The 26,568-nt window shown below is 57.9% G+C and overlaps 3 protein-coding genes across 7 annotated transcripts; 2 read left to right on the forward strand and 1 right to left on the reverse strand.

Moving 5' to 3' along the window:
• Positions 1-562: 562 nt before the first annotated feature.
• Positions 563-7,628, forward strand: SHD (Src homology 2 domain containing transforming protein D). Of its 2 annotated transcripts, none has more exons than XM_032306520.1 (6): positions 563-2,093; positions 3,362-3,467; positions 3,547-3,735; positions 4,712-4,835; positions 6,027-6,146; positions 7,235-7,628. In XM_032306520.1, the coding sequence occupies exons 1-6, from the start codon at positions 1,824-1,826 to the stop codon at positions 7,419-7,421; spliced, it is 996 nt and encodes a 331-aa protein (XP_032162411.1). In that variant the 5' UTR covers positions 563-1,823; the 3' UTR covers positions 7,422-7,628. The 2 variants fall into 2 exon arrangements, with proteins under 2 accessions (XP_032162411.1, XP_032162406.1); XM_032306515.1 differs by having other exon boundaries at positions 566-2,120.
• A 725-nt stretch (positions 7,629-8,353) lies between these two features.
• Positions 8,354-14,171, reverse strand: TMIGD2 (transmembrane and immunoglobulin domain containing 2). Of its 4 annotated transcripts, none has more exons than XM_032306532.1 (5): positions 14,053-14,171; positions 12,193-12,543; positions 9,247-9,282; positions 9,067-9,168; positions 8,354-8,815 (listed from the first exon to the last, which is right to left on the reverse strand). In XM_032306532.1, exons 1-5 carry the CDS (start codon positions 14,147-14,149, stop codon positions 8,376-8,378), a joined length of 1,026 nt encoding a protein of 341 aa, XP_032162423.1. In that variant the 5' UTR covers positions 14,150-14,171; the 3' UTR covers positions 8,354-8,375. The 4 variants fall into 4 exon arrangements, with proteins under 4 accessions (XP_032162423.1, XP_032162432.1, XP_032162441.1 ...); XM_032306550.1 differs by having other exon boundaries at positions 8,381-8,672; positions 9,247-9,337; XM_032306560.1 differs by having other exon boundaries at positions 8,581-8,672.
• Positions 14,172-15,974: 1,803 nt separating this feature from the next.
• On the forward strand, positions 15,975-26,564 carry FSD1 (fibronectin type III and SPRY domain containing 1). Its single transcript, XM_032306739.1, has 13 exons — positions 15,975-16,124; positions 17,111-17,206; positions 17,427-17,558; positions 18,366-18,467; positions 19,355-19,377; positions 19,573-19,694; positions 19,981-20,190; positions 23,252-23,350; positions 24,175-24,334; positions 24,669-24,748; positions 25,721-25,972; positions 26,066-26,154; positions 26,265-26,564. Exons 1-13 carry the CDS (start codon positions 16,110-16,112, stop codon positions 26,373-26,375), a joined length of 1,491 nt encoding a protein of 496 aa, XP_032162630.1. The 5' UTR covers positions 15,975-16,109; the 3' UTR covers positions 26,376-26,564.
• The last annotated feature ends 4 nt before the right edge of the window (positions 26,565-26,568 follow it).

Consider the following 26,568-nt stretch of genomic DNA (forward strand, 5'->3'; position numbering starts at 1 on the left):
TCCAAGCCTCAGGCAGCAGCCCACCTTGGGGGCGGCGGTGGTGAGACGGAGCACTGGGAGAAGGGAATCTGCAGTCCCGTTCTTCCCGATGATTACCCCCTCTTACTTCAGTACTAGGGGGAGCTGAGCAAGCCCCCTTAGAATGAAAGAAAACCCGTGTTTGCTCTGGAATCGGGCAGCACACCCCTTTGCTTCCCTTATCCCAGATCTCTTGCTGTCCTCGCCCCCCAGACAGCTGCAGCTGCCAACAGGCAGCCAGGCCAGCCGAGACCCTTCTCATTTCTGTCCCCCTCCCTGCCTCCACCCCCAGAAGCCACAAAGGGACAGATGCTGAGGACCGGCGCCAGGCACAGATACCATCTCCCTTCCCAGGGCCAGCTGCCCCAGCCCCCCTCCCCCATGCTGCAATCAGTCCCCTGGGTTGGGGGCGGTTTGCAGAGAAGAGTCCCCTTGGGGAGGGGACGCCAGAACCCCCCCCCCTCCACTCTCCCCTGCTTCCTTCAGCTCCATCAATGTCAATTTTAGCCAGTGACCTCTGGAACAATCCGCTGGTCAGTTGCGCCGCCAGATACTGGTTCAATTTCAACCCTCAACAGTGGTCGCTCTCACCCCCTCTGCTGGTCAGTTTTGCCCCCTCTTGCGGTCACATCCAGACCCCCATTTCCCGGCCAATTTCCACCTCGCCTCCCTCTCCCCGCGGCTCCCCGAAGCTCCCCGCCTCTGCACCTCTCGCTCCCCTGAGCAAGGTCAGCCCTGTCGGTTCCCACCTCCCGCTCTCCTCGCTCGCTCCTGCCGGCCGCGGTCCTCCGGGTCAGTGTCCAGCTGCCGCGGCCTCGGCCCCGCGACTCCCGCCCCGCACCCCCTTCCCTCGGCGGGCAGAGGCTCCCCTCCCTTCCCAGAACAGCTGAAGGTCTCAGTCACCTCCGAGGGGGGCGCAGGGGGAGCGGAGGGGGCGGGGGAAGCCGCGGAGGGGGAGGCGGGGAAGCCTTGACGTCGCTGCCCGGGACGCGGCCGGGGGCCGATAGGGGCTGGGGCGGCCGCCTGCGCGCCCCCTCCCCAAAGTCCCACCTCCCGGCCGCGGCGGGGAAAGTCTCTCCGAAAGCGTGAAGGGGGATTGGAGGAGGTTTTATTTCCCTTTGTGCCGGTGGCTGGGGCCGGATCGAGGCGGCCGGGCCGGGGGCTGCGGGACCCGGGCTCCCCCCGGAGCCGAGAGGAGCGCAACAAAGGATGCGCCGCGCGGAGGTCACCCTCCCCGCGGCCCAACTTTGCGCGCGGCGCCCGCGCCCCGAGGGAGACCGCCCGCGGCGCTGAGGACCCAGGCGTCGGAGCTGAGCCGGGCTGGGGGCGCCCGCGGGCGGCGCTTTCCCCGACTCCCGGCCGCAGAAGGGAATCCCGGAGCTTCCCGGAGGCGGCGGGCGGCCGAGCCGCGCACTGGGACCGCGCTTCCCGCGGAAACTCCGCGCGCTTCCGCGGATGCCCCTCGCCCTGGCCCGACCACCCGGCGCTCGGCGCTCAGGGCCCTGCGGGGCGCCCCCTTCCCCCGCCGTCCTTGCGGAGCCGGGCTCAGGTGGACTTTTGCTCTGCTTCTTCCTCTTCTTACCCTTCCCCGTCTCCTTCCTTTCTCCCCTTTCTAGCGCCTTCCGAGCCCAGCCGAGGGCCACACTTGATCTTTTCCCTCCCCCTCCCTTCCTCCTCCCACGCCTCCGCCTCCCCCTCCTCCTGGCCCCCCTTCTCCCTGGGGACTCTGCGGAGAAAGGGGTGCAGGAAGGGGGCATGTGGGTCCCCCTCTGACAGTGGCCAGGTCTGGCGCGACACACGCACAGATGGCCAGGTGGCTGCGGGACTACCTGGGCCTCGGCGGTCGGAGGCCCCCTCCGCAGCCGCCCGCCCCGGACTACACCGAGAGCGACATCCTGAGGGCCTACCGCGAGCAGAAGAATCTGGACTTCGAGGACCCCTATGAAGACTCAGACAGCCGCCTGGACCCCGACCCCGCCGGCCCCGGGGACCCCAAGGGTCTCGGAGACGCCAAGTACGACTCTCCCAAGCACCGGCTCATCAAGGTGGAGGCCGCCGACATGGCCAGAGCCAAGGTCTTGCTGGGCAGCCCCGGGGAAGAGGTGCGTCGCTAAGTCCCAGATGCTGGGTGGCCCCAGGAGACTGGGTGGGGAAGGCCACGCTGGGTTTCCTGGATTTGGGGGACCTTGTTTTATGGGGCAGGCTGGGGCCCCCCAATCCCCCACCTCCTTAGCGGAATCTGATTTTTGTCCCTTTCCAGGGGTCAGCATTGGTTGCCCTGCTATCTCTCTGGCACGGCTTTGTCCCCCTGTCCTCCTGCTCCCCGCTCCCCACTCCCTAGTCCCCTTCCCGCAGCTTCCCAAATAGATCTGAGTGAGTCCTGCCCTGGTGAGCCCTGGAGTCCCCAACACTGTGCCCCTCCTCTGCAACTACTCCCATTTCACAGAAGGGGAAACCAAGGCTCACTGAAGAGAAGCAAGTGGCCCAAGGTCAATGGCCCTAGTTCCTTAAAACTTGACCCAGATCTGCCTCCAGTGCCTATGCTTTTCCAGTATTTTTCATAGAGAATCAGGGAGTCGACCCCAAATCCTCAGGGTAGAGACAGACAGATGATTTGAGGAAGGTCACACAGGCTGTGTCAGGCAGTGATTAAGAGCCCAGAGGAAGGAAGGAAGAGGCAGGGACTTAGGGAAGCAGGCCACCTGGGATGAAACCCTGCCTCTTATTTACCAGCTGTGTGACCCTGAGCAGGTCACTTACCCTCTCAGTGGCTTGGTTTCCCGATCTGTAAAATGGGGCTAATGTACTTACTGGATGTTGAGATTATAAGGAAACACATGTGAAGTATTTAGAACACGGCTCACAGCTGATAGATATTAAAATTATTATTTTTTTAAGATTCTATTTATTTTATTGGAGACAGAGCACACGCGCACAAGTGGGGTGCAGGGGAGAGATGGAGAGGGAGAAGCGGCCCCACTGAGCAGGGAGTCCCCATCGAGCAGGGCAAGATCCCAGGAGCCAGGATCCAGGATCCCAGGATCATGACCTGAGCCAAAGGCAGACGCCTAACCACCTGAGCCACCCAGGTGTCCCTACATTAAAATTACTGAAGGAGGGAGTCGGGGCGGTGTGGCAGGAGGAGAAATGGGAAGCTGGCATCTGAATGCAAACCTGGTGCGTGGGACAGAGGACTCCCTAGCCCAGAGACAATGAGCTTCGTGGAGGGGAAAGTCAGCCAGCCAGAGGTGCACCGTCACCCCAGAGCGGGTGTCTAGGGCTGGGCTTGGTTCCCCTGTAGCCCTTGCCACTCCCTCCCTTACTTCTCTACTTCTCTCTCCAGCTGGAGCTCGACACGGAGTACTCAGACCCCTTTGACGCCCAGCCTCCCCCGCCACCTTCAGAGGATGGCTACATGGAGCCCTATGACGCCCAGCGGGCTGTGAGCGGTGAGTGAGTGCAGCTTGGGAGAGGGGGACGGGGTCCCCGGTGAGTGTGGGAGCTGACCAGTGCTCTCGGCTCCCCCAGAACTGCCATGCAAGGGGGTGCAGCTGTACGACACTCCCTATGAGGAGCAAGACCAAGAGCCAGGAGATGGAGCCCTTTCTGGAAGGAGACCTCGCCAGAGCCGGCTGCCTCGAGAAGATGAGCGGCCAGCCGATGAGTATGACCAGCCCTGGGAGTGGAAGAAAGATCACATCTCCAAGGCGTTTGCAGGTGCCCCTCCAACCCAGGCCTTGGCCCTCCCCAGGCCCTGAATATCCACGTCCATTTCCTGCTCTGGTCTATCCTCTGAGTCAACTTACAAAATAGACCCCCAATCACCTGCCACCAGGGCAGTTTCTTCATTCCCACTAAAGTGTGAATGGCTGATAATGGCACAGCCCTCTTCCTTGGAGAACTTGTACCTTCCTCGAGAACAGAAACTCCTTCAGAGCACCCGTGGGGCTCACTGTAGTGCAGGGATAGGCTTTGGGGTCAGGGGAGGCCTGGATTTGTGTCACTTGCTTGGGCAAAGTGCTTTATCTTTCAGTATCGGTCCCCCACCCCCCATCAAATGGGGATCGCTGTAGCAGCTACAGAACACGCTGGGCGCCAGCAAGTGTTCCCACGGGCGCTGCTGGGGAACAGGGTAGCATTTCTTAGTAACTATCACTAGGCGGGCTTGGGGTCAAGTCCCGAGTTGGGGAAGCACGGGACAAGTCTGTGGCCCGTTTCCTCTTTTGTCAAAGGGTAACAATATGGTCAGCTTTAATAAATGAAATAACTTGTGCGAACCCAGTATGACTGGGAGGGAGACTGGGGCTCAGTGCCTCAACCCACCTGGCCTACCTTGGGGGGTGGGGGGTGTCTAGCTCTAGGACTTGGCCAGAATGTGCAGAATCTGCAGAACGACCAGCCCCTCTAATGCATCTCTCGCCCCGCCTCCGTCCCCGCCAGGGTTTGTCCCTCGTGGATCTGCCCCGCCCTCGCCAGCCACCACACTTAGAAGTGACCACACCCCCTTCTTTTGAAGGCTGATTGGCTGCTCCTGGACCAATCCTGCCCAGTCCTTAAACCCAGCCCCTCCTACCTTGGATTCTGATAGGTTGCCCAAGTTGGCACCGCCTTCCCACTGAGAGTGCATTGGCTTACCCCGGTCCCGCCCCTCCCGGGTGGGTTGGACTTAACCCTTTCCTCTCTAACCCTCCAGTGCAGTTTGACAGTCCCGAGTGGGAAAGGACCGCAGGTTCAGCCAAAGACCTCCGGAGACCCCCATCCAGGAGCCCCCAGCCCGCAGAGCGCGTGGACCCGGCCCTACCCCTGGAGAAACAGCCGTGAGTGGGGAAGCTGACGTTGGAGGAGCCGGGTTGAATCCCTCCCCACCCCATACCAGCCTGCAGACTCCTCGGACCTGGGGGCCGGGGGAAGTACGACTCATTCATCCCCCTCATCCCTGTCTTCGAGTAACCCTCACCGGGTGCCGGAGCCTGCCGTGCGTCAGACACTTAGCTTAGGTACAAAGCAGAATCACGTGGCGTCTCATTCCTCTGGCATCGGAGTCTGGGTTCAGATCTCTGCTCTGCATCTCTTGGCTGGGTAGCTTTGGGCAAGTCCCTTAACCTCTCTGAACTTAGGGCTCAAACCCCCAAGATGATACACAGCTCAAACAGAGCTCCTGAGCCCAAGGTTAAAGAGACGGAAATCACCCTCACCCCCAGGAGATCTTGGGATGGAACTAAGAGGAGCAGGGTTTGGGGGTGGGTCCCAACTTTGGGCTGGGTGCAGTGCACTAGCTGGGAGGGGCTGGGCCTTCTCCATGTCTCTCCAGCCCAGCAGCTCCTCCAGGAGCTCCCCCCAAAGCCCGCTGAGCCCAGCCCAGTGAGGTGGGGAACTAGGCATTTCCTTTAAAGCCCTCCAGTTCCAAAGACGCCACGGCGTGTTCGTCACAGTTATTCCCAAACCCCTTAAGTGGGCCAGACAGAACTGACTGATGAACACGGAGGTGCAGGGGGAGGCGTTTCTTCGCTGTTCCATTTTCTTTCAATACAAAACCCACGAAGTCTGTGTGGCGCTCCTCTGTCTTGAGCCCTTGTTACAACCACTAACCTCTCTCTGAGCACATTCAGTCCAATATTAAGTGAACGATGGTACAGGTGGGCAGGTGGGTGGGGATACAGGGTGTGGGAAATCTCCAGAAGGCCAGATGCAGCAAGTGGTTCAACTTGAAGGACTAAGGAAGGGGAAACAGGACCCTGGGGACCCAGCTCAGGAAGGCTGTGAAGATCCAGGTCAGGTGGATCTTTAGAACCGGAGGGAGCAGCTCCATGTGGACCCGGGCTCAGCTGCCCAGCAGGGAAAACCGAGTCTGCCTGAAAACCGGGCTCTGCTGGAGAAACACAGGGGCATTGTTCTCACTTGTTTGCCTGGAGCTCACAAGTCCTGGAAAGGGCTGTGCCTGCACCAGCTCCCAGGGGTGTGTTTGCAGGGGCATCGCCCTTTATGAGACATCTGCCCCCGCCCCCTAGGTGGTTTCACGGCCCACTGAGCCGGGCAGATGCCGAGAACCTCCTGTCTCTCTGCAAGGCAGGCAGCTACCTCGTGCGGCTCAGCGAGACCAATCCCCAGGACTGCTCCCTGTCCCTCAGGTGAGCCCCCAGCCCCCTGAAGGGACCAAGGCTCACAGGATTCCCTGCCTCTGGCTTTCGGGCTTTGGCTTTCTGGTTTGTTGGTGGGAGCAGAGGGTGGCACCAGCAGCCAGTGGGCGGGGCTTCTAGAGAGGCCACAGGCCTGTTTCCAACTGAGAGTGAGCACCCTGTCACTGGGGGTATGCAAGAAGGCGGAGTGCAAGCCATCCAGTAGATCTAGGATGTGAGTGAGGTGGGAAACTAGATATTTCCTTTAAACTCCACCAGCCCCAAAATTGAAGCATACCCTCTTGTGTCTCTCGGGGCCAGAATCTCCTAGTGGCACTGCAGGCATTTGAGTTTGAGATCCTGATTCTACAAGCTTCTCTGCCTAAGATTCCAAGTGTGTATGATTATAAAAAGCCCCAGAATTCGACTAGGAATCTGAGTGTGAGATTCCTGAAAGGGCATGATTGAAGAGGGCTTGGAGAATCGCTTTAAATCCTGCCGCTGCCACTTTACAGCTGTGTTGCCTTAGCTAAAGGACTCAGCCTTTCTGGGCCTTGCTTTTCTCGGCTACGAATGAAGATATAAATAGCACCTGCTTCATGGTAATTGTGCCACGAGGAAATGAAACACACACTCATGTGTGCACAGGCACACGGAACTGAGACTAGTGCCCCAGCAACAGGATGTGTTTCATTCATTTTAGTCATGATAAGATCATTCCCAGGTTCAAAGTCATTCCACTCACCAGAAATGCAAGAAAGGAAAGGGGCTCCGGACTGGGGGGTCTAACTCTTGGGAAGCCCAGGAAGAGTAGCGCTCAGAAGGGTTGGGGGGAAAGTGTAGCCTGACCTCAGGGGAGGAGCCGCCACCAGGTAGGACCTCCAGCGCCCTTAAAAGCACATAGGCCGGCAAGGCATCCCTGCCAGTGGGGAACAATGGGGAACAAGCCCAGAGCTTGGCCCCCAAGTGGCCATTGAGCAGAAATATTTGGGAACTCCAGCTGTCAGCTTCTGGGGATCACGAGGGTGGTGGGTCTCTAGGGTTGGAGAGCGTGAGCAGGTTGGGCGTGATCAAGGCGCTCTGTGATGCCTGTCCCCCAGGAGCAGCCAGAGCTTCCTGCACCTGAAGTTCGCGCGGACCCGAGAGAACCAGTTCGTGCTGGGTCAGCACAGCGGCCCCTTCGCCAGCGTGCCAGAGCTGGTCCTGCATTACAGCTCCCGGCCGCTGCCTGTGCAGGGCGCCGAGCACCTTGCCCTGCTGTACCCAGTGGTCACGCAGAACCCCTGACCCCAGCACCTTCAGCCCCTGCCTGCACCCGGCGGGCCCAGAATCACTGGCTGCGAGCACTAGAGGTCTTTCCAGAGACTCGCCGCCCCTCCAGGCCCTGGGTCTTCCTCAGCGCTGCCTTCTTGGCCCTCCTCTCTTAGGTGCTAAGGTCCAGAATTGTGTCGCCAAGCACTTCTCTGGCCTGGAAAATAAATAAGTTATTGTGTGTTTCAAGTGTCCTTTCTGGGAGGCGGGGGTCTCAGCCCCAGGGAGAGGAGAGGGTGAGTGACCCTTAGACCCTTAGAAGGGAAGGTCATCCCCAGCTCCACTTGGGCGATGACTTGGGAGTGAAGCCTGAATTACTCATGGGGGCTGGTGTGGGGGATCACAAGTAACAGAGCCCGGGGGAGGCAGGGAGAGAGCATATTAGGTCAGAGGAAAACCCGGACAGCTGATACAGACAGATACAAAGATGGAGAAACCGAGGGGGGAGGCTCTCAGGCCAGCCCTGCCCCCACCCGGCCCCTCCCTCACACCCAGGCAGACAGCCGTGGCCTGATGCTGCTGCGGAAAGGACATCTGTCCCCATGGAAACAGCAGAAGTGGGGGAGGGGAGCTGATCCCAGCTGGTGTCACATCAAGGTGACAGTCGGGCAGGAGACTGGGGGTGTGTGTGTGTGTGATAAATTCTAGGGAGCCCCGATGTCTCCTGTCACCCTTCATCTCCACACTGACCCAGGGAGGGGGGGTGCTTCCAGCTCAAGGCGCTGTGTGGAAGTTGGGGGCATCGCTTCTCTGCTAATTGGACATGACACTCCAAAGATAAGAGGAGGGAGCCGGCCAGTCATTACAGAGCCCCCTCGCCAGAGTGGACCCCCCCCCACAGCCATCCTGGGGCTCCGGAAGCCCCAGACGACGCCTCAGACATCTTTAACACCCCCAACATCGCAAAATCTGGCTTTCCTTTATAAGCTTTTATTGATTGCTTCGGGGGTGAGGGAGGGGGCCAGCGTTACAGTAATGAGGACGGGGTCTTGGGCTGGGCTGTCGGACTCCCTGACTCTTTGGGAAATCAGTCACATTTTCACGTGGCCGTTGGTGGGAGGGGGTCTTTTCTGGGGTTTCGAGTCGTCTTCCCACTTCAAGGAGCCCTCCTGGCCTCTGCTGCCCCGAGGGGCGTGCGTCAGGGGAGACGCGGGCAGTAGATACAGGGTGACTCGACCTGGGGCTGGGGCAAGACTTCTGGGCCAGGCGCTGCTGGGGGCTAGGAGGCTGGGGGAAAGAGATGGGATAGAAGCTCTGACTCTTCTGGTCCTCCCTGGGGATGTCCAGCACCGTCCCCTCCGCACGCCCCGCCTTAGTTTTCTTTGGGGCCCCCCGGGGCTGGTAGAGGACGTTCCCGTAGAGATGATGCGCTGCAAGGGTGGGAGGGAGGGAGGACACACGCTGAGGGGAAAATGCCATGAGACAGCCTGGCTTTCCCCAGCCTACCTCTGCTTCTGCCGAACCGGAGCGTTTCTCCATTTATTCCCCTCCTCCCGCCCGCCCCGCGCAGCCCCACCCGCCCTCCCTCCCGGTCAAGCCGCTGCAGTTCCCGTCTTCGCCACGCGGGGGCAGTGCGGCTGCGGAACGCGTCGGCCGCCCGCCCCGCCCCCTGAGCGCTCACCTGAGTCCTCGCGCCGGCTGCGACAGCGGCCCCACACCCAGGCGCTCAGCGCGATGGCGGCCACGGCCACGCCCCCTGCCACCAGCGGCGCCACCGGGAGTCCTGGGGAGGGGGAGTTCGGGACGGTCTGACGGGGGGCGGGGCGCGGGCGGCGGGGCGGGCGGCGGGGCCCGGGCTCACCTGCGTCGGTGGAGGTCTGGTACGGGGACCCGCCATCTGCAGGGAAGAAGCCTGTGTCTCGGGGGCACCTTCGAGTCCAGCCTCCACCCTTCTGGGTCAGAGCCCCCCACCCCACAAGGGACGTCAGGATTCCGCCCCTGCCATGTTGCCTGAGTCCGAGCAGGTGTCCCTCTGGACCTGTTTCCTCTTCTATGAGCGAGTCGGCCCATTTCTGCCTTGCTCGGTCCTTGTGGAACAATCCCCGAACGGATGTTTTTCATCCTGAGCTCCACCACCCTTGCACGAACCCTATCACCCCCATAAGAGGTTCCACCATTCCCATCACAAGCCCTGTGGTCCCCATAAGCCCCATCCTTCCCACCGGGAGCTACCCGATCCTGGTCATGGGATCCACCATCTTTAGGGCTCCTGGTTTTTGTTTTGTTTTTGTTGTTGTTGTTTTTAGCTCAGCTCTGCTGTCCAGCCCATTTTTCGTACAAGGAAACCGAGTCTCCACCTGAGTCACTTGCCTGGGGTCCCACACCCAGGCAGCAACAACGTCCTGCTTTGAACAGGGGTGTTGCTCACCTCAGCTCCCTTTCCTTTCCTGCTTTAGGAAAAAGAAAGAAAGGAAAAGAAAAGAAAAGATAGAAGGAAAAAGCTATACAGCCCTGAACTTTTGAGTCTTGCTGAATAACCAGGATAAGAGACATAAATAGTCACTTAGGTTTACTGAGGACTTATCATGTTCCAGACCCCGTAATAAACGGTGTAATTACTTCACATAATTACTTCAAATCCACCTAACTCATAGCTAAGGAAACAGGCACAGAAGGGCCAAGTTACTTGCCCAAGGTCACACAGCAAGTGAACAGCAGAGTGGGGACATGTTTCCAGGTCTGTGTAGTTGACAAAAACTCCTGCCAAAGGTTCCTGGTGTGACTAAGATGAGGCCCAGTGCCCCGACCTCTTCATCTTGAATGTTTTAAAGTTTGTGTTGGTGGGGGGCAGGGCGCCTGGGTGGCTCAGTCTGTGGGTTAAACATCTGCCTTCAGCTCAGATTGTGATCCTGGGGTCCTGGGATCGAGCCCCTGCGTTGGGCAGGGAGCTTGCTTCTCGCTCTGCTTCTGCCTCTCTCTCTCATGAATAGATAAATAAAATCTTAAAAAGAAAATAAAGTTGGCATTGGTCCCTGGGGACTACCAAGCAGCTGTTGGCGGAGGGAGGGGAGAGCCAGCTGCGTGGAGCTGGACACACGCCTGCCCGCATCCCTGCAGATGTCCACAATGCACAGCCTAGTGCCTCCACTACCAGATTCTGCTAACGGCTAACTGGTCCTCTCATTACTGGAAGGTGGGGGCAGGCAGGACGGCCATGGTGCACCGCCCTAGAGGCAGGCGGTGGGAGGGTACTGCCAACCAGAGAGCAATGGGCACCTCTTTGGGCCAGGAACCGGGGAGGCGCTCTGTCCTGTCTCATGCATTGAGGAACCTCAGAACTATCTGTTCTTACACACTCTGAAACTGAAACAGTCTAAAAACCTACTGAAAATATTCAAGATTCTGCAATTCTAAGACTCTAGAATCTTCTATTCCTTTATGTCAGTGTTTCTCAACCTTTTTTTCATTATCGCCTCCCCCAAAAAGACTTTTAAAATCGTAGTTTCCCCGTGACATTTTAGTACCACAGACATAGTGTGACTCTCTTTTTGTACAGTCCATACATCTATACTTTATACAGAAAAAAGCAAAATTTTCATTGCTCTCCAAGAACCAATTCTTGCCTCCTGAGGAGCAAGATTCCCCATTGAGAATGTTGTAGTTTTAAGAGCCTAGAATTTTACACTGCTGGGATTCAAAATCTGCACGATTCTGTCTTATGGTTCGAGGTTCTAGAATAGTCTGAGGCACAACAGAAATGTGTACATAGACTGGCCAATGACCAGCTGAAAACTGCTCACAGCGCCCTTATTCGTGATTGCCAACAACTGGGAGCTGTGCAAATGCCCATCTCGGGAAATTGGATTGGAGGACGGACGGCCGTGGGTCTACAGCAAAGATAAAGAACATTCCAGGGGCACCTGCGTGGCTCAGTGGGTTAAAGCCTCTGCCTTCAGCTCAGGTCTGATCCCAGGGTCCTGGGATCAAGTCCCGCATCGGGCTCTCTGCTTGGTGGGGAGCTTCCTCCTCTCTCTCTGCCTGCCTCTCTGCCTGCTTGTGATCTCTGTCTGTCAAATAAATAAACAAAATATTTAAATAAATAAATAAATAATGAAAAGAACATTCCGCTGCTGCATGACTGGGACCGATGAACCTTCTGGCTGAGTGGGGAGAAGTCAATGTTGAATGAAGGAAGCTAGACACAAAAAAGAATGCCCTCTGTGATTTCCCTTAAGCACTTGATCTTAGCCAAAAGGCCGAGAAGCAGCATGCAAAGCCAGCGAAATACGTCTATGCTGCTAAAAGACAGGATAATGGGTGTGGGCTTGGTTGGGGGAAAGGGATGTGGGAGGCAGGAAATCTTGTTCCTTGAGCAAGGTGGTGGTGCAAGAGGATGTTCGGGAAGAAGGCTCAGCAAGCTACAGCCTGTGGACCCAATGAGGCCCGCTGCTTGGTTTTTTTTTTTTTTGTTTTAAATAAAGTTTTATTGGAACCTAGCCCCACCCATTCGGGCCCGTTGGGTCTAGGGTGGCTTTCATACTGTAACGGCAGAGTGGGGTCAAACACAGGACCCAGAGCAGGAAGTAGGTACTCTGTGGCCCTTTCCAGAATGTTTGCTGAGTCCTGGTCTCGAATTATAAGTTTCAGCATGTCTTTGGTTCTGCGAGTCTAGAATTGGATGTTCTTGACTTTGCAGGATCTCTAAGAATCTCTAAGAATCCCGTTGGAAGAATTTAGAGTTTATGTTCCTAGGACTTGGAGAGTCTAGAGCCTGAAGATCGCTTCTTCCCTCCAGGGGCCCCCATACCTTTCTCCACCAGGAGCTGCGTGCCGTTGCCCCGCTTCCTGTTCAGGCTGGGAATCTCCACGGCCACCGAGCACACGTAGTCCCCGCTGTCGTTGGGGCTCACGTGGTCCAGCCGCAGGGTGAGATTGCCAGGTGGCGTCCAGGAAAGTCGTCCCCGGGGCCCACAGGCCTCCAGGCTGAGGCTGCCGTTGGTGATGTGCGGCTCACACAGGGACACGCTGTCCTTCACCCACCCAACGCGGAGCCGCTCCCAGACTTGGGACTGTAGCACTTGGCAGGCCAAGGTCACCCGGCTGCCCGGAGCCGCCCGCAGCCACTCGGGCTCCTGCTGCACTCTCAGGCCTGTGGCTCCTTGCAGGACGAGGGGATACAAGAGAGTAAGGCTGTCGTGTGTGTGTGTGTGTGTGTGTGTGTGTGTGTGTGTGTGTGTGTGTGACTTACCCCCCTCCTGAGCCCAGCCCACAGTGCTGACGCTACATGATCTGAGCCTCAAAGTCCTCTCCTTCTTCTTCTTCTTCTTTTTAAAGACTTTATCTATTTCTTTGGCAGAGAGCGTGAAGAGCCCAAGCAGAGGGAGCAGTAGAGGCAGAGGGAGAAGCAGTCTCCCCGCTGAGCAGGGAGCCCGATGTTTTATTTATTTGAGAGAGACAGAGAGAAAGAGAGCTTGCAAGCAGGGGGAAGGGCAGGGGGAGGGGGAATTTCGAGCAGACACCCCTGCACGCGCACACACTGAACTCAGATCCCCATGTCAGGATCCCACGACCCTGAGATCATGACCAGAGCTGAGATCAGGAGTCGGACACTCAACCAACTGAGCCAGCCAGCCGGCCCCCGATTTCAGTTTTAAAAAAGATCACCCTGACCGCTACGGTAAGAACAGACTGTGGGGTGGGGGTGGGGGGCAGGAGCATAGGAAGACTGAACCCTGGAAAAAAGCAATCAACAGCAGAATGGATTGCGAGAGGGAAAGATGGTCAGTAGCAGATTCCCAAGGTTTCAGCCTCAGGGACCATGTGAATGGCGGTGGCTTTGGGCCAATATGGAGGACCCTGACAGAAGACCAGGGCTGGAGTAGAAGAAAAGTTTGCTCTGGGCCCCCTGAGATGTCTGAGGTGTCTGTTGGAGCCCCCAGAAGGGGTGCGTTTGGCTCAAGATCCTGGCATCTGAGATGCGATCTCTCCTGATTCTGGAGAGGTGAGATCCAGGCGGAGGGAACAGCAGGTGCGAGGGCCCAGAGGTGGGATCGAGCTTGATGTGTCAGAAGAAAAAAAAGGAAAGAGAGAGACAGAGACAGAGACAGAGACAGGGAGAGAAAGAGAGAAGGAAGGAAGAGAGGGCGCGTGGGTGGCTCAGTCACGTAAGCCTCTGCCTTCGGCTCAGGTCATGATCCTAAGGTCCTGGGATGGAGCCTCGCATCGGGCTCCCTGCTCAGCAGAAAGCCTGCTTCTCCCTCTCCCTCTGCCTGCCACTCTGCTCGTGCTCTCTGTCAAATAAATAAATTAATAAAATATTAAAAAAAAAAAAAAAAGGAAGGAAGGAAGGACGCAGGCAAGCAAGGAAAATCGAGCAGGCCGCCCAGGCGTGAGAAAGGGAATGCCGAGGAGGGAGAAGAAAGACGCCAGCGGCGCCGGCTCGCGCGAGCCTGGCGTGTAGGTGCCGGCGTGAGTTCTACTCCACGGACCCGCTGCGAGTATCCTGCTACAACCTTCAGCCCTCGCAAGCTTCTGAGTATCAGAGAGAAGCAGGCCCTGTTCAGCAAAGCACAGTTTCGTTTCCAGGGGCTCAGAACCAGGGGGCAGGCTGCTGAGATGACGGGCAACAGGAGGGACGATGGCGGGCGGGGGGGGGGCAAGTACTCACCCCAGAACTGCACCAGGAGGACCAGCGCTGTGCCCAGGGACTCCATTCCTGGCCCACCAGGCACCCCTCTCCTGGCTGGCGTCCCACCCCACCCCATCTCCCCAACCCCACCCCCCCAATCTTAAGTGACAGACTTCCTGCCACAAGCTCCACCCCCGTCACGGATGCAGATGTGACACCCAGGCCAGAGGTCTAGTAACTAAACCTGCTTAGAGCCCCACTTCCTCTCCTCAGGTGCCTGGGTTTCCCTAAAGATTTTTCATTTTTGCTTTTTTTTTTTTTAAATCTGAAAGGCAGTATGTGTACGTAAATGGGATAATGCATTCCAGTGAGAGCAAATCTTTCCGGGAGATGCTATTCAAACACACCTGAGGGCCCCCGCGAGGCTCGGTCAGTTAAGCGGCTGCCGTCCCGTCAGGTCATGATCCCAGGTGCTGGGATCGAGCCCCGCATCAGGCTCCCTGCTTCTCCCTCTCCCCCTGCCTGCTGCTCCCTCTGCTTGTGCGCTCTCTCTCTCTCTCTCTCTCTGTCAAATAAATAAATAAATAAAACCTTTTTTTTTTTAAGGTTATTTCTTTATTTGACACAGAGAGATCACAAGTAGGCAGAGAGAGGGGGGGAAGCAGGCTCCCCACCGAGCAGAGAGCCCGATGCGGGGCTCGATCCGCAGCACCCTGGGATCATGACCTGAGCCGAAGGCAGACACTTACCTGCTGAGCCACCCAGGCGCCCCAATAAATAAAATCTTTTAAAAAATAATAAATAAATAAATAAACACACCTGAGCTGGGAATGGGATGCACATCGGGAGTTTAGGGAATGCAGGTGTGGGGACCGGGAGCGGGGAGCGGAGTCCTGAGCTTGGACTGAAGATCAGAATCCTGGCTTCCAGTATTTGGTCCCCAAAGCGTCCTCCTTTAAGGTTCAGAGTAGATTTGCACTGATGGCTTCAGGTCCCACAACAGGTATGGGGGCTTCCCCTGTCCCCACAGATTGCAGAGAAGTTTGGGGGCCCAGTCGAGGGGGCTCATAGGCCCTGGAATTTCCGCCAACCCTCCATCAGTCCCCCAGCGGCTGGGAGGAGGTGACTTCAGGCCTCAGTGTGTCACCGCAATCACGTGATGACCTCTTTTCTCACCCAAAAAGAAGAGGGCCCACGTGCTCTGGGACAGTGTTGTTCCTACCAACCACAGGATGACCTCTGTCTGCCCTGACACTCTGCCCACACAGCCCCAGCAGACACACAGAGCTTCCCAGCCTCCCCGGCCCAGGCCACCTCCTCCCGCCAGCTGACTTTCCTCTCAAACTCCATCCTTCCGCCACGGTTTGCAGAGAGGCAATGCTGGAGATCCTGGAAAGATCTGACCCCAGGCTGACAGGGAAGAGCCAGCCCGACACAGACATTCAGAGACCTGTGGCTTCTGGTCAGACAGAGAAGCTTCTGGAGGAGATATGAGAGCCTGGGGCTTTGTGGGATGTACAGGAGTTCAGTTGTGCCTTGGGGAGAGAAAGAAGTCATTGGAGGCTGAACATCTGCTCCGGCAAAATGTAAATGCTAGGAGAGAATGCAAGGCGTGTGAGCTCATGACAGGGGTCGGGTGGGTGAGGCGGTGGGGAGCGTGTATGGAGTTCGGGTTAGAGGAGCGGGCGCGAAATGGCACGGGGGCAAGAGTGGGTAGGCTTGGGCATCAGGAGGACTGGGGATGGGCTTGAGGTCACACAGCAGGGCCGGCGGTCGAACGCAGGCAACCTGCTTCCCAGCTCCCGGCTCTCCGCAGCTCAGTCATCACTACCAAAGCCGCCTGGCAGGCCCCAGGCTCTGGGGGTCCCGGCTCTCAGGGAGCACAGCGCGGGACTACGTTTCCCAGCCTGCCGCGGGGGTCGCGCGTGCGCACTGCGGCCAGTGATGGAGCGCTGACGGGGGGCGCGGCGGCGGCGGCGGCGGCGGCGGGCAGGGCTCGGCGGGCCATTGGCTCGTGGTCGCGGCAAAGGCAGCTTGAGGACTAGAAGAGCGAGAGGGGCCCGCGGGCCGGGCCGGGGACGACCTGGGCTGAAGCCATGGAGGACCAGAGGGTAGGACCCGGGCGGGGCGGGGCGGGGCCCCCGGTGGGGGTGGACAAGGGGGAGGGGACCAGGTGATGCCGCAGCGCCCCCCCAACCCCCGCAGCTGCTTTGCGGCGGAGGCCCCACCCCCGCCCGGATCTAGCCCCCTAATTCGGGACGCAGCACCCCCCCCCCAGCCGTCACCCCGACCTCTCCTCATCTTGGCCGGGATCCAGACGGGATCCCTTCCATGCCCGGCACCGGCGCCCAGAATCCCGGCCCCAGCCTTGACCCATCCCCCACGCCTTCCATCCGGACTGCGGACCAGGTGTCCGGGCTCTGCCCCGCCCCGCCCGGGTGCACACCCCTCTAGCTCAGCACTGGTGGTCTCACCGACCCTGCATCCCCAGGAATGCGACCCCTCCGAGGCCTGGGACAGGGCTCCAGGCCCCAGCAGGATCCTCCCACGCGGCTTCCTTCTCTCCAGGCGTCCCCTCACCCAGACCTCGTTCTCCCCCTGCCCGGTTACCTGGGCTCTCAGGCACCCCGTTCTCCAAGTTCCTCTTTCCTTCTTGCTAACCCCCGTTCCCCAGGTATCGCCTTCCCCAGGTTAGCCCATTTTCTACAGGCATGATTTTGCTCTGGGGTTTTCTTTCCCCACGGAGCCCCTCACCCCATGCCCCGCCCTCGGATAGGTACGAGGTTGAAGGCTTTGTGCGGAGACGGAGCTGGCTCAGGGCCAGGGTCTGCCCCTTCCCCAGAGGCTCCTTTGGAGCCTCAGTTTCCTGCGCTGTAAAACGGGCTTGCTTGCAGTGCCCATCTGCTAGGGGAGGGAACACGCGGCCAGAGCTTTGCCAGGGTCTGCCTCGTGGCGGGTGCCTGAGCTCACTGGCACAGTGGCTCCCGCATCTCCTGGACCCCAGGAAGGCAGGGTGGGGAGCCCCTGGTGGGGGAGCCCGGCCTGGCCGAGGGGGGCTTACCAGCCCTGCCTGTGTGCGTGCTTCCCGTGGCGGCAGGAGGCCCTGCGGAAGATCATTACTACCCTGGCTGTGAAGAATGAAGAGATTCAGAGCTTCATCTACTCCCTCAAGCAGATGCTGCTGAACGTGGAGGTGAGGCTGACGCCTGTAGGGGGAGGGATGGAAGGTAGTGGGGACCTCTTGGCCAGGCCGGTGGAAGGGAGGGTGGGGGGAGGCAGCGGGAGGAGTTGGCCTGTTCCTGCTGTTGCCCGTCCCACGTGGCCTGGCTTCGGTATCCAGGCCTCCGTTTCCCCATCCGAGCATGGGCTTTGGCCACCTCTGGGCCGGCTGACCTCCGCAACGTCTCTCTAAGGCAAACTCCACCAAGGTGCAGGAGGACCTGGAGGCCGAGTTCCAGTCCCTCTTTTCCCTCCTGGAGGAGCTGAAGGAGGGCATGCTCATGAAGATAAAGCAGGACCGCGCCAGCCGCACCTATGAACTGCAGGTGTGTGGGGGCCCCCCAGACCCCACCCCAGGCCCGATTCCCCACGGCACCCCTCAGACTCAGCAGAGCCCATATGGCTTCCGTGTCTGCCACCAAACCTGCTTGTCTTCCCACCCTGAGTCTTGGAGAGACCCCCAAGGGTCTCCGGTGTCCAGAACCAGACAGCCCAGGGGTATTGGCCTCACCGCCTCTTTTTCTTGGTCTCTTCCCAGCCCCCTCCCTGGCCTTGACCCATCAGTCCCCGCCCACACCTGCTCCCCTTGATCTCTGTTTCTCCCACCTCCTGCCCCCACTGCTTCTCTGTCACCAGAGCCCCACCCCCATGTCTGGCTGCTCCCTCTCTCCAGGCCTCACCCAGCACCTCCAATTTCTCAGCCCTTCCCATGGGTCCCCCAGATCTGGCAACATCCCCTCTTGCAAAATGCTGCCCCCCACCCCAACCCCGGCCACAACCCCGCAGCTCCGGGGGTCTTGGACTCTAGACCCAGGCACTGGGGCTGCCTCAGAACGTCCTGGACAACTTCCTAACATCAGATCCTCAATCCCAGGAGAACTGGGGGCCCCAGGGCTCAGGTGTGGCCCGGACATGTGAGTTTTAAAAAGAGAGATTCCCAGTTAAAGAAAGGGATCCCCAGGTGATTCTGGAGTGCTACCAGGAGGGATGCCGCATTTCCCTTCCCCCCACCCTCCCCCGCGTGGAGCTGGAGAAAGGCCAGGGTCTCTGAATCCCAAAGGCACTGGGGAGCCCCAAAGGGTTTGATGCCATGCAGTGAGGTGTCTCTTCCCTCCGTGATATGCCACTCCCAGAACCAGCTGGCCGCCTGCACTCGGGCCCTGGAGAGCTCAGAGGAGCTTCTGGAGACTGCCAACCAGACCCTGCAGGCCACGGACGGCAACGACTTCCCTCAGGTGGGCCCCTCAGGAGCCGGACTGGTAGGGATGTGCCCTCAAATACAGGATACCCGGTTACATTTTTTCATTTCAGATCAACCCCAAGTGATTTTTTTTTTTTAAGTGTAAGTATGACCCCTACAACATTTAGTGTACATATGTCCCAAGGAGACCATGGGGCATCCTTATGCCGAAAGATGATTTGTGGTTGATCTGAATTCTAGATTTAACAAGGAATAATTCATTTAGTGTAAGCAGATCCCATGCAAACGTTGAGTGTAAGTATTTCCAGACGTTGCGTGGAACATATTGATACTAAAAAATTTATTGTGCATCTGAAGTTCAAATTTAGCAAATTTTTAAAAAGATTTTATTTATTTATTTAGAGAGGGAGAGAGGGCAGGGGGAGGAACGGAGGGGGAGAGGGACCAGCAGACTCCACACTGAGCGTGGAGCCCATCGTGGGGCTGGACACAACCCTGAGATCATGACCTGAGCGGAAACGAAGAGTCGGAAGATCCACCAACTGAGCCACCCAGGCGCCCCTAACAATGTATCGTTTTTTAGTATAATATGTCCCATGCAGTGTTAGCACATGAATGGGACATATTTACACTAAAAAATCATTTTGTTTATCAGAAAGGAAGATTTCACTGGGCATCCTGTGTTGTGATTTGCCAAGTTGGCCAGCAGGATAAAATGGGCACGAGGCACTGGGGAGGGGTGGGTGGGGGTAGGAGCCTGTCTTTGCCCCCGTCCCTTTGGGGCATGGCCAAGTGTTTCTACCCCCGTGATAGGGGACTTTGGCTAGTGGCTGCCACCCTGGGCCTCCGTCTTCCTGTCTGTGTATCAGCTTCCTGATTCACTCAAGAAAACTTTGAATTTTATTCTGTCGCTTTTTCTAGGCTGCCAAGCAAATCAAAGATGGGTAAGATCCTGGGATCTGGTTCCCACCCCAGTGCCCCGCCCCTGGTGTGAAGGTGGGGACGCCCAGGTGAGGGTCTCTGGGCCCAGAGCACTGGACCAGAACAAGGGGAGTGGGTCTCCCACACACTTCCGAGAACCGGGCCTGGACCCCCTTGAGATGCCTGCCAGCAGGCTGCCTCCACCTTCTTCCCTGCAGGGTGACAATGGCCCCTGCCTTCCGGCTGTCGTTGAAGGCCAAGGTCAGCGACAACATGAGTCACCTCATGGTGGACTTCGCGCAGGAGCGGAGGATGCTGCAGGCACTCAAGTTCCTGCCTGGTGAGAAGGGAACTTTCGCGGGGCCTGGCTTTCGGGGCAAAGGTGGTACACTGAGAAAGGCAGGAGTAAGCCTGGGATTGGAACCTTGGAGGCACTGGCCCTGGGGGTGGAGCCCTGAGGATCTCTTGCCCCTCTGGGTGGAGCCACAAGGAAGCCCGCCCTCAGTGGCTGAGCCCTGAAAAGTCCCACCCACTAGGGGGTGGAGTCCAATGTAGGCCACACCCCTACACTGACCAAGAGCCTCCCCGGCCCCTCCACCATCCCGCCTTCCCTCTGTCCTGGACAGTGCCCAGCGCTCCTGTGATTGACCTGGCCGAGTCCCTGGTGGCAGACAACTGTGTGACATTGGTGTGGCGCATGCCGGATGAGGACAGCAAGATTGACCACTACGTGCTGGAATACCGGCGGACCAACTTCGAGGGCCCGCCCCGCCTCAAGGAGGAGCAGCCCTGGATGGTCATCGAGGGCATCCGGCAGACGGAGTACACCCTGACCGGTAAGGGCAGCTCCGGGCTGCGGCTGACACCCCCGCACACCCCCCCATCCCGGAGTGGCTCAGGAATTCCAGGATCCCTTTTCCGCTTTCAACTGGGGGCCTGGATGGGCTGATCTGTTGTAATTACAATGAAATTATAATGAAACCGATATTGATGCTCGCCCCGCACTGTTCGCGGAGGGCTTGTCAAAGGTTTTACCCACGTGTAACGGACATGCTTCTCATCAGCATTTCACAGACGAGGGAACTGAGGCCCAGAGGGAGAAGACATTCTCCAACCCCCTCCCTCCCCAGCTATGACCCAGCATTCGTTCATTTCCACGAACTGAGCGCCAGTGGCCTACCAGGTGCTGCCCTTGCGTTAGGAAGCGAAGCGGACGAAAATCCCTCCTCTCCTGGGGCTGGCATCCTGCCAGCGTTTGGGGATTTCCTTGGCAGGTGCAAGAGAGCAGAACACATGGGGGAATCCCCCAGGCTGGAGGGGAGGGTCTGAAGAAGGTAAAATCAGGGACCTCTAATGAGTTTCAGAAGCCGTCCTGAGCCAAGGGAAATCCTCGGTGGCAGGGAGAGCCTTGCTGACAAGATAACTATCACCATAGCTCTCGGGCTGTAATCAGCCCGTTCTTTATCTGTAATTAGCATACATGGTTAATAATGAGCATGCTAATTGCAAGAAAGAAAAGCTACCAGCCAGCAAGAGGGGCTGTCCTTTGCGTGGGAATCAAAATAAACATAGGCCACTTTTTTCCGATATATATATATTTTATTATGGCAAAATACATATAACGTAAAATTTACATCTTAACTGTTTTTTAAGTGTCCAATTCGGTAGTAGTAAGTACATGCATGACGTTGTAAAGCCATCATACTGTCTTCAGCACTTTCCATCTTGCAAAACTGAAATTCTGTCCCCACGGAACATTGACTCTCCAGCCCCTGGCTCCCACCACCTACTTCCTGTCCCCATGATTTTTACTACTTTAAGTACCTCATGTGAGCAGAATCCAACAGGATTTGTTCTTTCGTGTCTGGCTTATTTCACTGAGCACGGTGTGCCCAGGGGTCAGCTGTGTTGTAGGGCAGATCAGGATTTCCTTCCTTTTTCAGGCTGAATAGTGTGTGGAGAACCTGGTTTTCACCCCTAATAGCCGCTCATGTAACCGTAGTTCAAGGTCAAAACCGAGGAACCCACACGAGCACGTTCTACGGTGTCAATCCACATTTCCCTGGTGATATAGTCGCCATCATCCGTGTGTGCGTGTGTCATCTCTCCCCTATGCGGTTTTCTCCCGTGTGCAAATTCCCATAACTGCCAGCAGGATCAAGGCGGAGGGCTGCTGTATCACAGGCTTCCTGATGCATCGCCCCCTCACCATACCCTCTTGCAGTCTACAGAATTCCTAGCGAGTGAATCCCCCTGGGCAGGAAGTTGAATTCATCAAAAAGTGTGTGGTCCTGAGGGTACAGATGAAGACACTCACCTAGTTAACTAACCCACGAGGTTATATGAACCCCAGCTGCCATCTCGATCGCTTGGACAGTCGAGAGGGTTTTGGTTTAGTGTTTGTAACTTACATGCCTGTGCTCATCCCATCCTCATGTGAGCCCTGCTTAGGATGGGGAATATGATGGTCGGTTTGCAAGACAGGAGACCGAGGCCCGCTGTGAGCCCAGACCAACCATAGTCAGATGGGTTCCAGGTTTCTAAAACTGAGCCTTCTGGTCAGTAATCTTTGCTCGGGGTGGGGGCGGGGGCAGTAGACGGTGTCGCTGAGCCAAGCGCTGAACTCTCAGAGAAGGGGATCCAAGAAGGGGGGAGAGAGTCCTGGGCGCCTGGAGGCGGTGGCAGAAAGAGCAGGGCGTGGCTGGAGAACGGCCTTCCAAGCAGAAGGACAACCAGATCGAGGACTCAGAGGCCAGAGCACTGAGACTTTGTGTCTAGAACTAGTTATGTTTGCCACCTAACTAGAGAAGTGAGAGGAGGAACGGGGTCTTTACCTGGAGGGCAAGGGGAGCTATGGGAGGTTTAATAGCAGGGGTTGCTGAGTGCTGTTTGGGATGGCCAGAGAATGGGCATCCCATGGGGAACACTCAGGAGGCAACTGGACATGTGGTTTGGGCTACAGGTTGGGCTGTGGGTGTTGTGGTGGATGGATGGTATTTGAAGGGCAGGGAGGGGTCAGGGAGCAGAGTGCGATGAGTAAGGACCCCAGACTGAGTCACCCCGACATTTAAGGGGGTCAAGGAGGGAGGCGCCTACAAAGGAGACCTAGGGAGAACAAATGGAGGGGCTAGCCAGGACAACACAATGCCTTGGCTGCCAAGGAAAGAGAGTGTTCCAGGAGGGAAGGAAAGTTCAGCCAGGAGATCCTACAAGGTGGGGACGGACCAAGCCAGAGGAGGGAGAGGGGGCGAGGCAGCAGAGAGGGGTAGGGATGAAGAGAGCTCTCGAAAGAGGTTTAGTTTGAGGGGAAACATAACTAAAGACAACTAGGTAGTTGCTTTTTATTTTTTAAGACTGGAAGAAATGAATACAAAAAGGGTGGATGGGAGTGTGGGACATATCCTAGAAGTAGGGGAAATTTTTAACCCGGCATGGCTAGATCCAGGGGCTCCAGCAAATGACTGGCTCACCATTGTTCCCTGCACTTTGTTGGATCTGGGGACTGCACTCTGAAGGGACCTGCAAATGCACTGAGAAATTTTCCCAAGAGGAGCCTCCCCCAGCCACCCTGGACAAGACAGTGACTCTGCTCCCTAAAATACCAGCCCAACGCCCCAGGGAAGATTCTTATTGGCCAGTTTGGGTCATGTGCTATTCCTGAACCAATTGCTATTACTGCTTCCTAAAGCATTCTGATTGGCCAGTCTGGGTTGGAGGCGGAGCTGAGTCACCCATAGCCCTGCAGGTGAATGAGGGCAAGGTGGGTTTTTCAGGGATAAAATGTCCTTTGCAACGTGGTCCTTAGATCGAGGAGTGGTGGGATTACTGGGGGCCGCAGGGACCTATAACCAGTTGCTCAAAGCACACACAATGTTGAGATCTCTCTCTTTGTCTTAGGTCTCAAGTTTGACATGAAATACATGAATTTTCGTGTGAAGGCCTGTAATAAGGCCGTGGCAGGCGAGTTCTCCGAGCCAGTGACCCTGGAGACACCAGGTGACTGCCCCTCCCCACCTTGTCTTTGATTCCATAGCCCCTCACCCCAGGGCCCCAGGTTCTGGTGTATAGTGATAATCTTCTAATCAGGGTTCTGTGGCCCTTTTTGCTCTGGCTGCCAGGAAGCTCAGCATGTAGTCCACAGTAGATTCCTCAGTCCAAGTGTCTACTATGTACCCGCTATCGTTTTTTGCTTTTGCAGTTGATCCCATTGTGCCTGTATGGTTTTGATACTCTTTCCCTCTCTCTCACACACCTCAACACTCACACACTCATTCTCTCTTCTTAAAAAAAAAAAAAAGAAAAGAAAAGAAAAGAAAGGAAAAAAAAAGATAAGGGCTCTTAGAGAAGGGGGTGGGATATCCGTCGTGAAACCTGATCTTACTTTCCTGCAGCAACACCTTTGTGTGCCCTCATAGGCAGTCCTTCTGCAGTCCACCTAAACTACTGTCTTATGTATGACCCGGCCCCTTCTCCTGCGATTAATCCCCAAGAGAAGCAAAGAGCACAAGCCATTTGGAAATGCCTTCAGACCTAAGGGACCTTTAGGCAACACGCTCTCAGCCTTCCCTCCCCTGGCTGCGCTCTCTGCCCCTTCCGCGCTTCCCCATCTGTCTGTCTTGGTGTCTTGCTGCCTGTCCTGTCTGTGTCTGTCTGCCCCTGAGTCCGTCCGTTACCCTCTCCTGTCTTTGTCTCTGTCGCCGTTGTCTTTTTCTGTTCTCTGTCCCTGTCACGGTCTGTCTTGGTCACTGTCTGTCTCTCTGTCTCTCTGTGTCTCTCCGGGTTTCCCCATCTCTGTGACTCCCGCGTCTGCCCGGCCCCAGCGTTCATGTTCCGCCTGGATGCGTCCACATCTCACCAGAACCTGCGCGTGGAGGACCTCTCCGTGGAGTGGGACGCCATGGGCGGGAAGGTCCAGGACATCAAGGCTCGCGAGAAAGATGGCAAGGGGCGGACGGCATCTCCCGTCAACTCCCCAGCCAGGTAGCCTGCCCCCTCCTGCCCTCCCCGAGTGTCTGCTGGAGGACAGCGAGCTGGACACGGACACCCAAGGTCCAGCATGATCGAGGCTGGGGTGGAAGGAGGGACACGGAGCTAGGGGAGCCCCAAGAGTAAATGAAGGGCGAAGAGGCTTTTAATTGGGTTTTGACACCTGGAAGGTTTTGCCCACGAGGAAGGGCACGATATGCAGGACCCAGGGTGAGAGAACCAAACCCCGTGGAGGACTGAGAAGACCATGGTGGCTGGGCGGGCCGGGGAGACCCTCCTCGGGAGCAGTGAGGCCCGAACTGAGCCTTCCCCTCCCCGCCCCTCGCAGAGGTGTGCCGTCCCCCAAGAGGATGCCTTCGGGTCGTGGGGGTCGGGACCGCTTCACTGCCGAGTCCTACACGGTGCTGGGTAAGGAGGGGCGGAGACAGGAGGACAGATGGGACACTCTGGGCAGGGCCCTGATGGTGGGTCGTGGGAGAGAACCCCTTTGGGTGGGGAAACTGAGGTAGCCACCCCCAAAGCTTTCTGGAAATGGTTCCAATAATGTGTTGCTTGGGGTGCCGGAGGAGTGCGGGGATTGGGGGGTGTGGGCTTTCTGGGGGTGGGGAGCAGAGCTTATGTAGGCTCTGGCCTGGAGATCAGCCCGGGGTGCGGGGGGCGTGGGTCCTGGGGTTTGTGGAGTGCCTGAGATCTGCGAAGTAGCTGGAAGGAATGGTTGCCATTCTTGGCTAGAGCTGGGGTTAGAGGAAGCAGCAGGGGAAGGGGCGGAGGGGGGCGGTGTGCGGGGTGACCGAGACTTCAGAGGGGAAAGCCTCGCCTAGTTGTGGTTGGGGGAGTAGCTGAGGTCGGGAAGGAGCAGGCCCCGGGAAGAAACGTACGCGGGGACAAGCCCCACATCTGTGGAGGAGCTGAGCTGGGAGATGGACAGGAGCTGGGGGCCTGGGCGGAGTCTGGAACGTGTTAGGAGAGTGTCCCAGAGTGCCAGGGAGCTTCGCACTCCGGGAGGACGTGAGGCCTGTGGAAGTACTGGGGAGTTGGCCGGGAGCAAGGGTCTGGGGATCATCTAGTCACTGGAAGGACTGAGGAGTAGCTGAACATGAGGAGGAACTGGAGGAAGTTTCTGGAAGCATCTGAAAGGAGTAGCTTGGGTCTGCAGAGAATCTGAAAGGATTAGTTGAGGCTTGGAGAGTATCTGGGCTTTCTGACTGTCTAGAGGGAGTGGATGCAGCCTGGAGACTCCCCAGGAGGAATAGCTAGGAACTGAGGAGTATCTGCAGGGAAGCGCTGGGGCCTGGGGAGTACCTGGGTGACCACCCCTTTGTGGAAGGGCCTCTGGTACCCGACTCCACCGGCCCCCGCTGCCCACCGCCCCCCACGCAGGGGACACGCTGATCGACGGCGGGGAGCATTACTGGGAGGTGCGCTATGAGCCGGACAGCAAGGCGTTCGGCGTGGGGGTGGCGTACCGCAGCCTGGGCCGCTTCGAGCAGCTGGGCAAGACGGCCGCGTCCTGGTGCCTCCACGTCAACAACTGGCTGCAGGTCAGCTTCACCGCCAAGCACGCCAACAAGGCCAAGGTGCTGGAGCCCCCCGTGCCCGAATGCCTGGGTGTGCACTGCGACTTCCACCAAGGTGACCCCGAGCCCCCTCTCCCCGCCCGCCCTCGGCCGCGAGCCCCTCTCCCTGCGCCCCCACCCCAACCCCGTCGCTGTCCCTCCGCCCCAGGCCTCCTGTCCTTCTACAACGCCCGAACCAAACAGCTGCTGCACACCTTCAAGGCCAAGTTCACGCAGCCCCTGCTGCCCGCTTTCACAGTGAGAACGGTTCAGGGGCTGGGGCGGGGGGCAGGGGTGGGGCCGGGGCCGGCTCTGCGGCGCCTGAGCCTGCCCCTGCGGCTCACCGGTCCCCGGTCCCCGGTCCCCAGGTGTGGTGCGGCAGCTTCCAGGTGACCACAGGCCTACAGGTCCCCAGCTCTGTGCGCTGCTTGCAGAAGCGGGGCAGCGCCACCAGCAGCTCCAACACCAGCCTCACCTAGGCCACGGGAGCGCCCGCCCAGCCCGGCTGAGTTTGGGGAAGCCCCTTGCCCAGCCGCCCAGGCCTTGGTTGTTGCAACCGCCACCCTCGTCTCACTTGCTGCTTGGAGCCTTAACTCCTGATGGGGGGGAGGGGCACCAGGGCGGGCCCTCGTCCCTACCTCACCTCCTAATAAAAGTCAATCACTGGCCAGG

The sequence above is a fragment of the Mustela erminea genome, chromosome 1 (assembly GCF_009829155.1).
Source record: "Mustela erminea isolate mMusErm1 chromosome 1, mMusErm1.Pri, whole genome shotgun sequence".
Taxonomy (NCBI): Eukaryota; Metazoa; Chordata; class Mammalia; order Carnivora; family Mustelidae; genus Mustela; species Mustela erminea.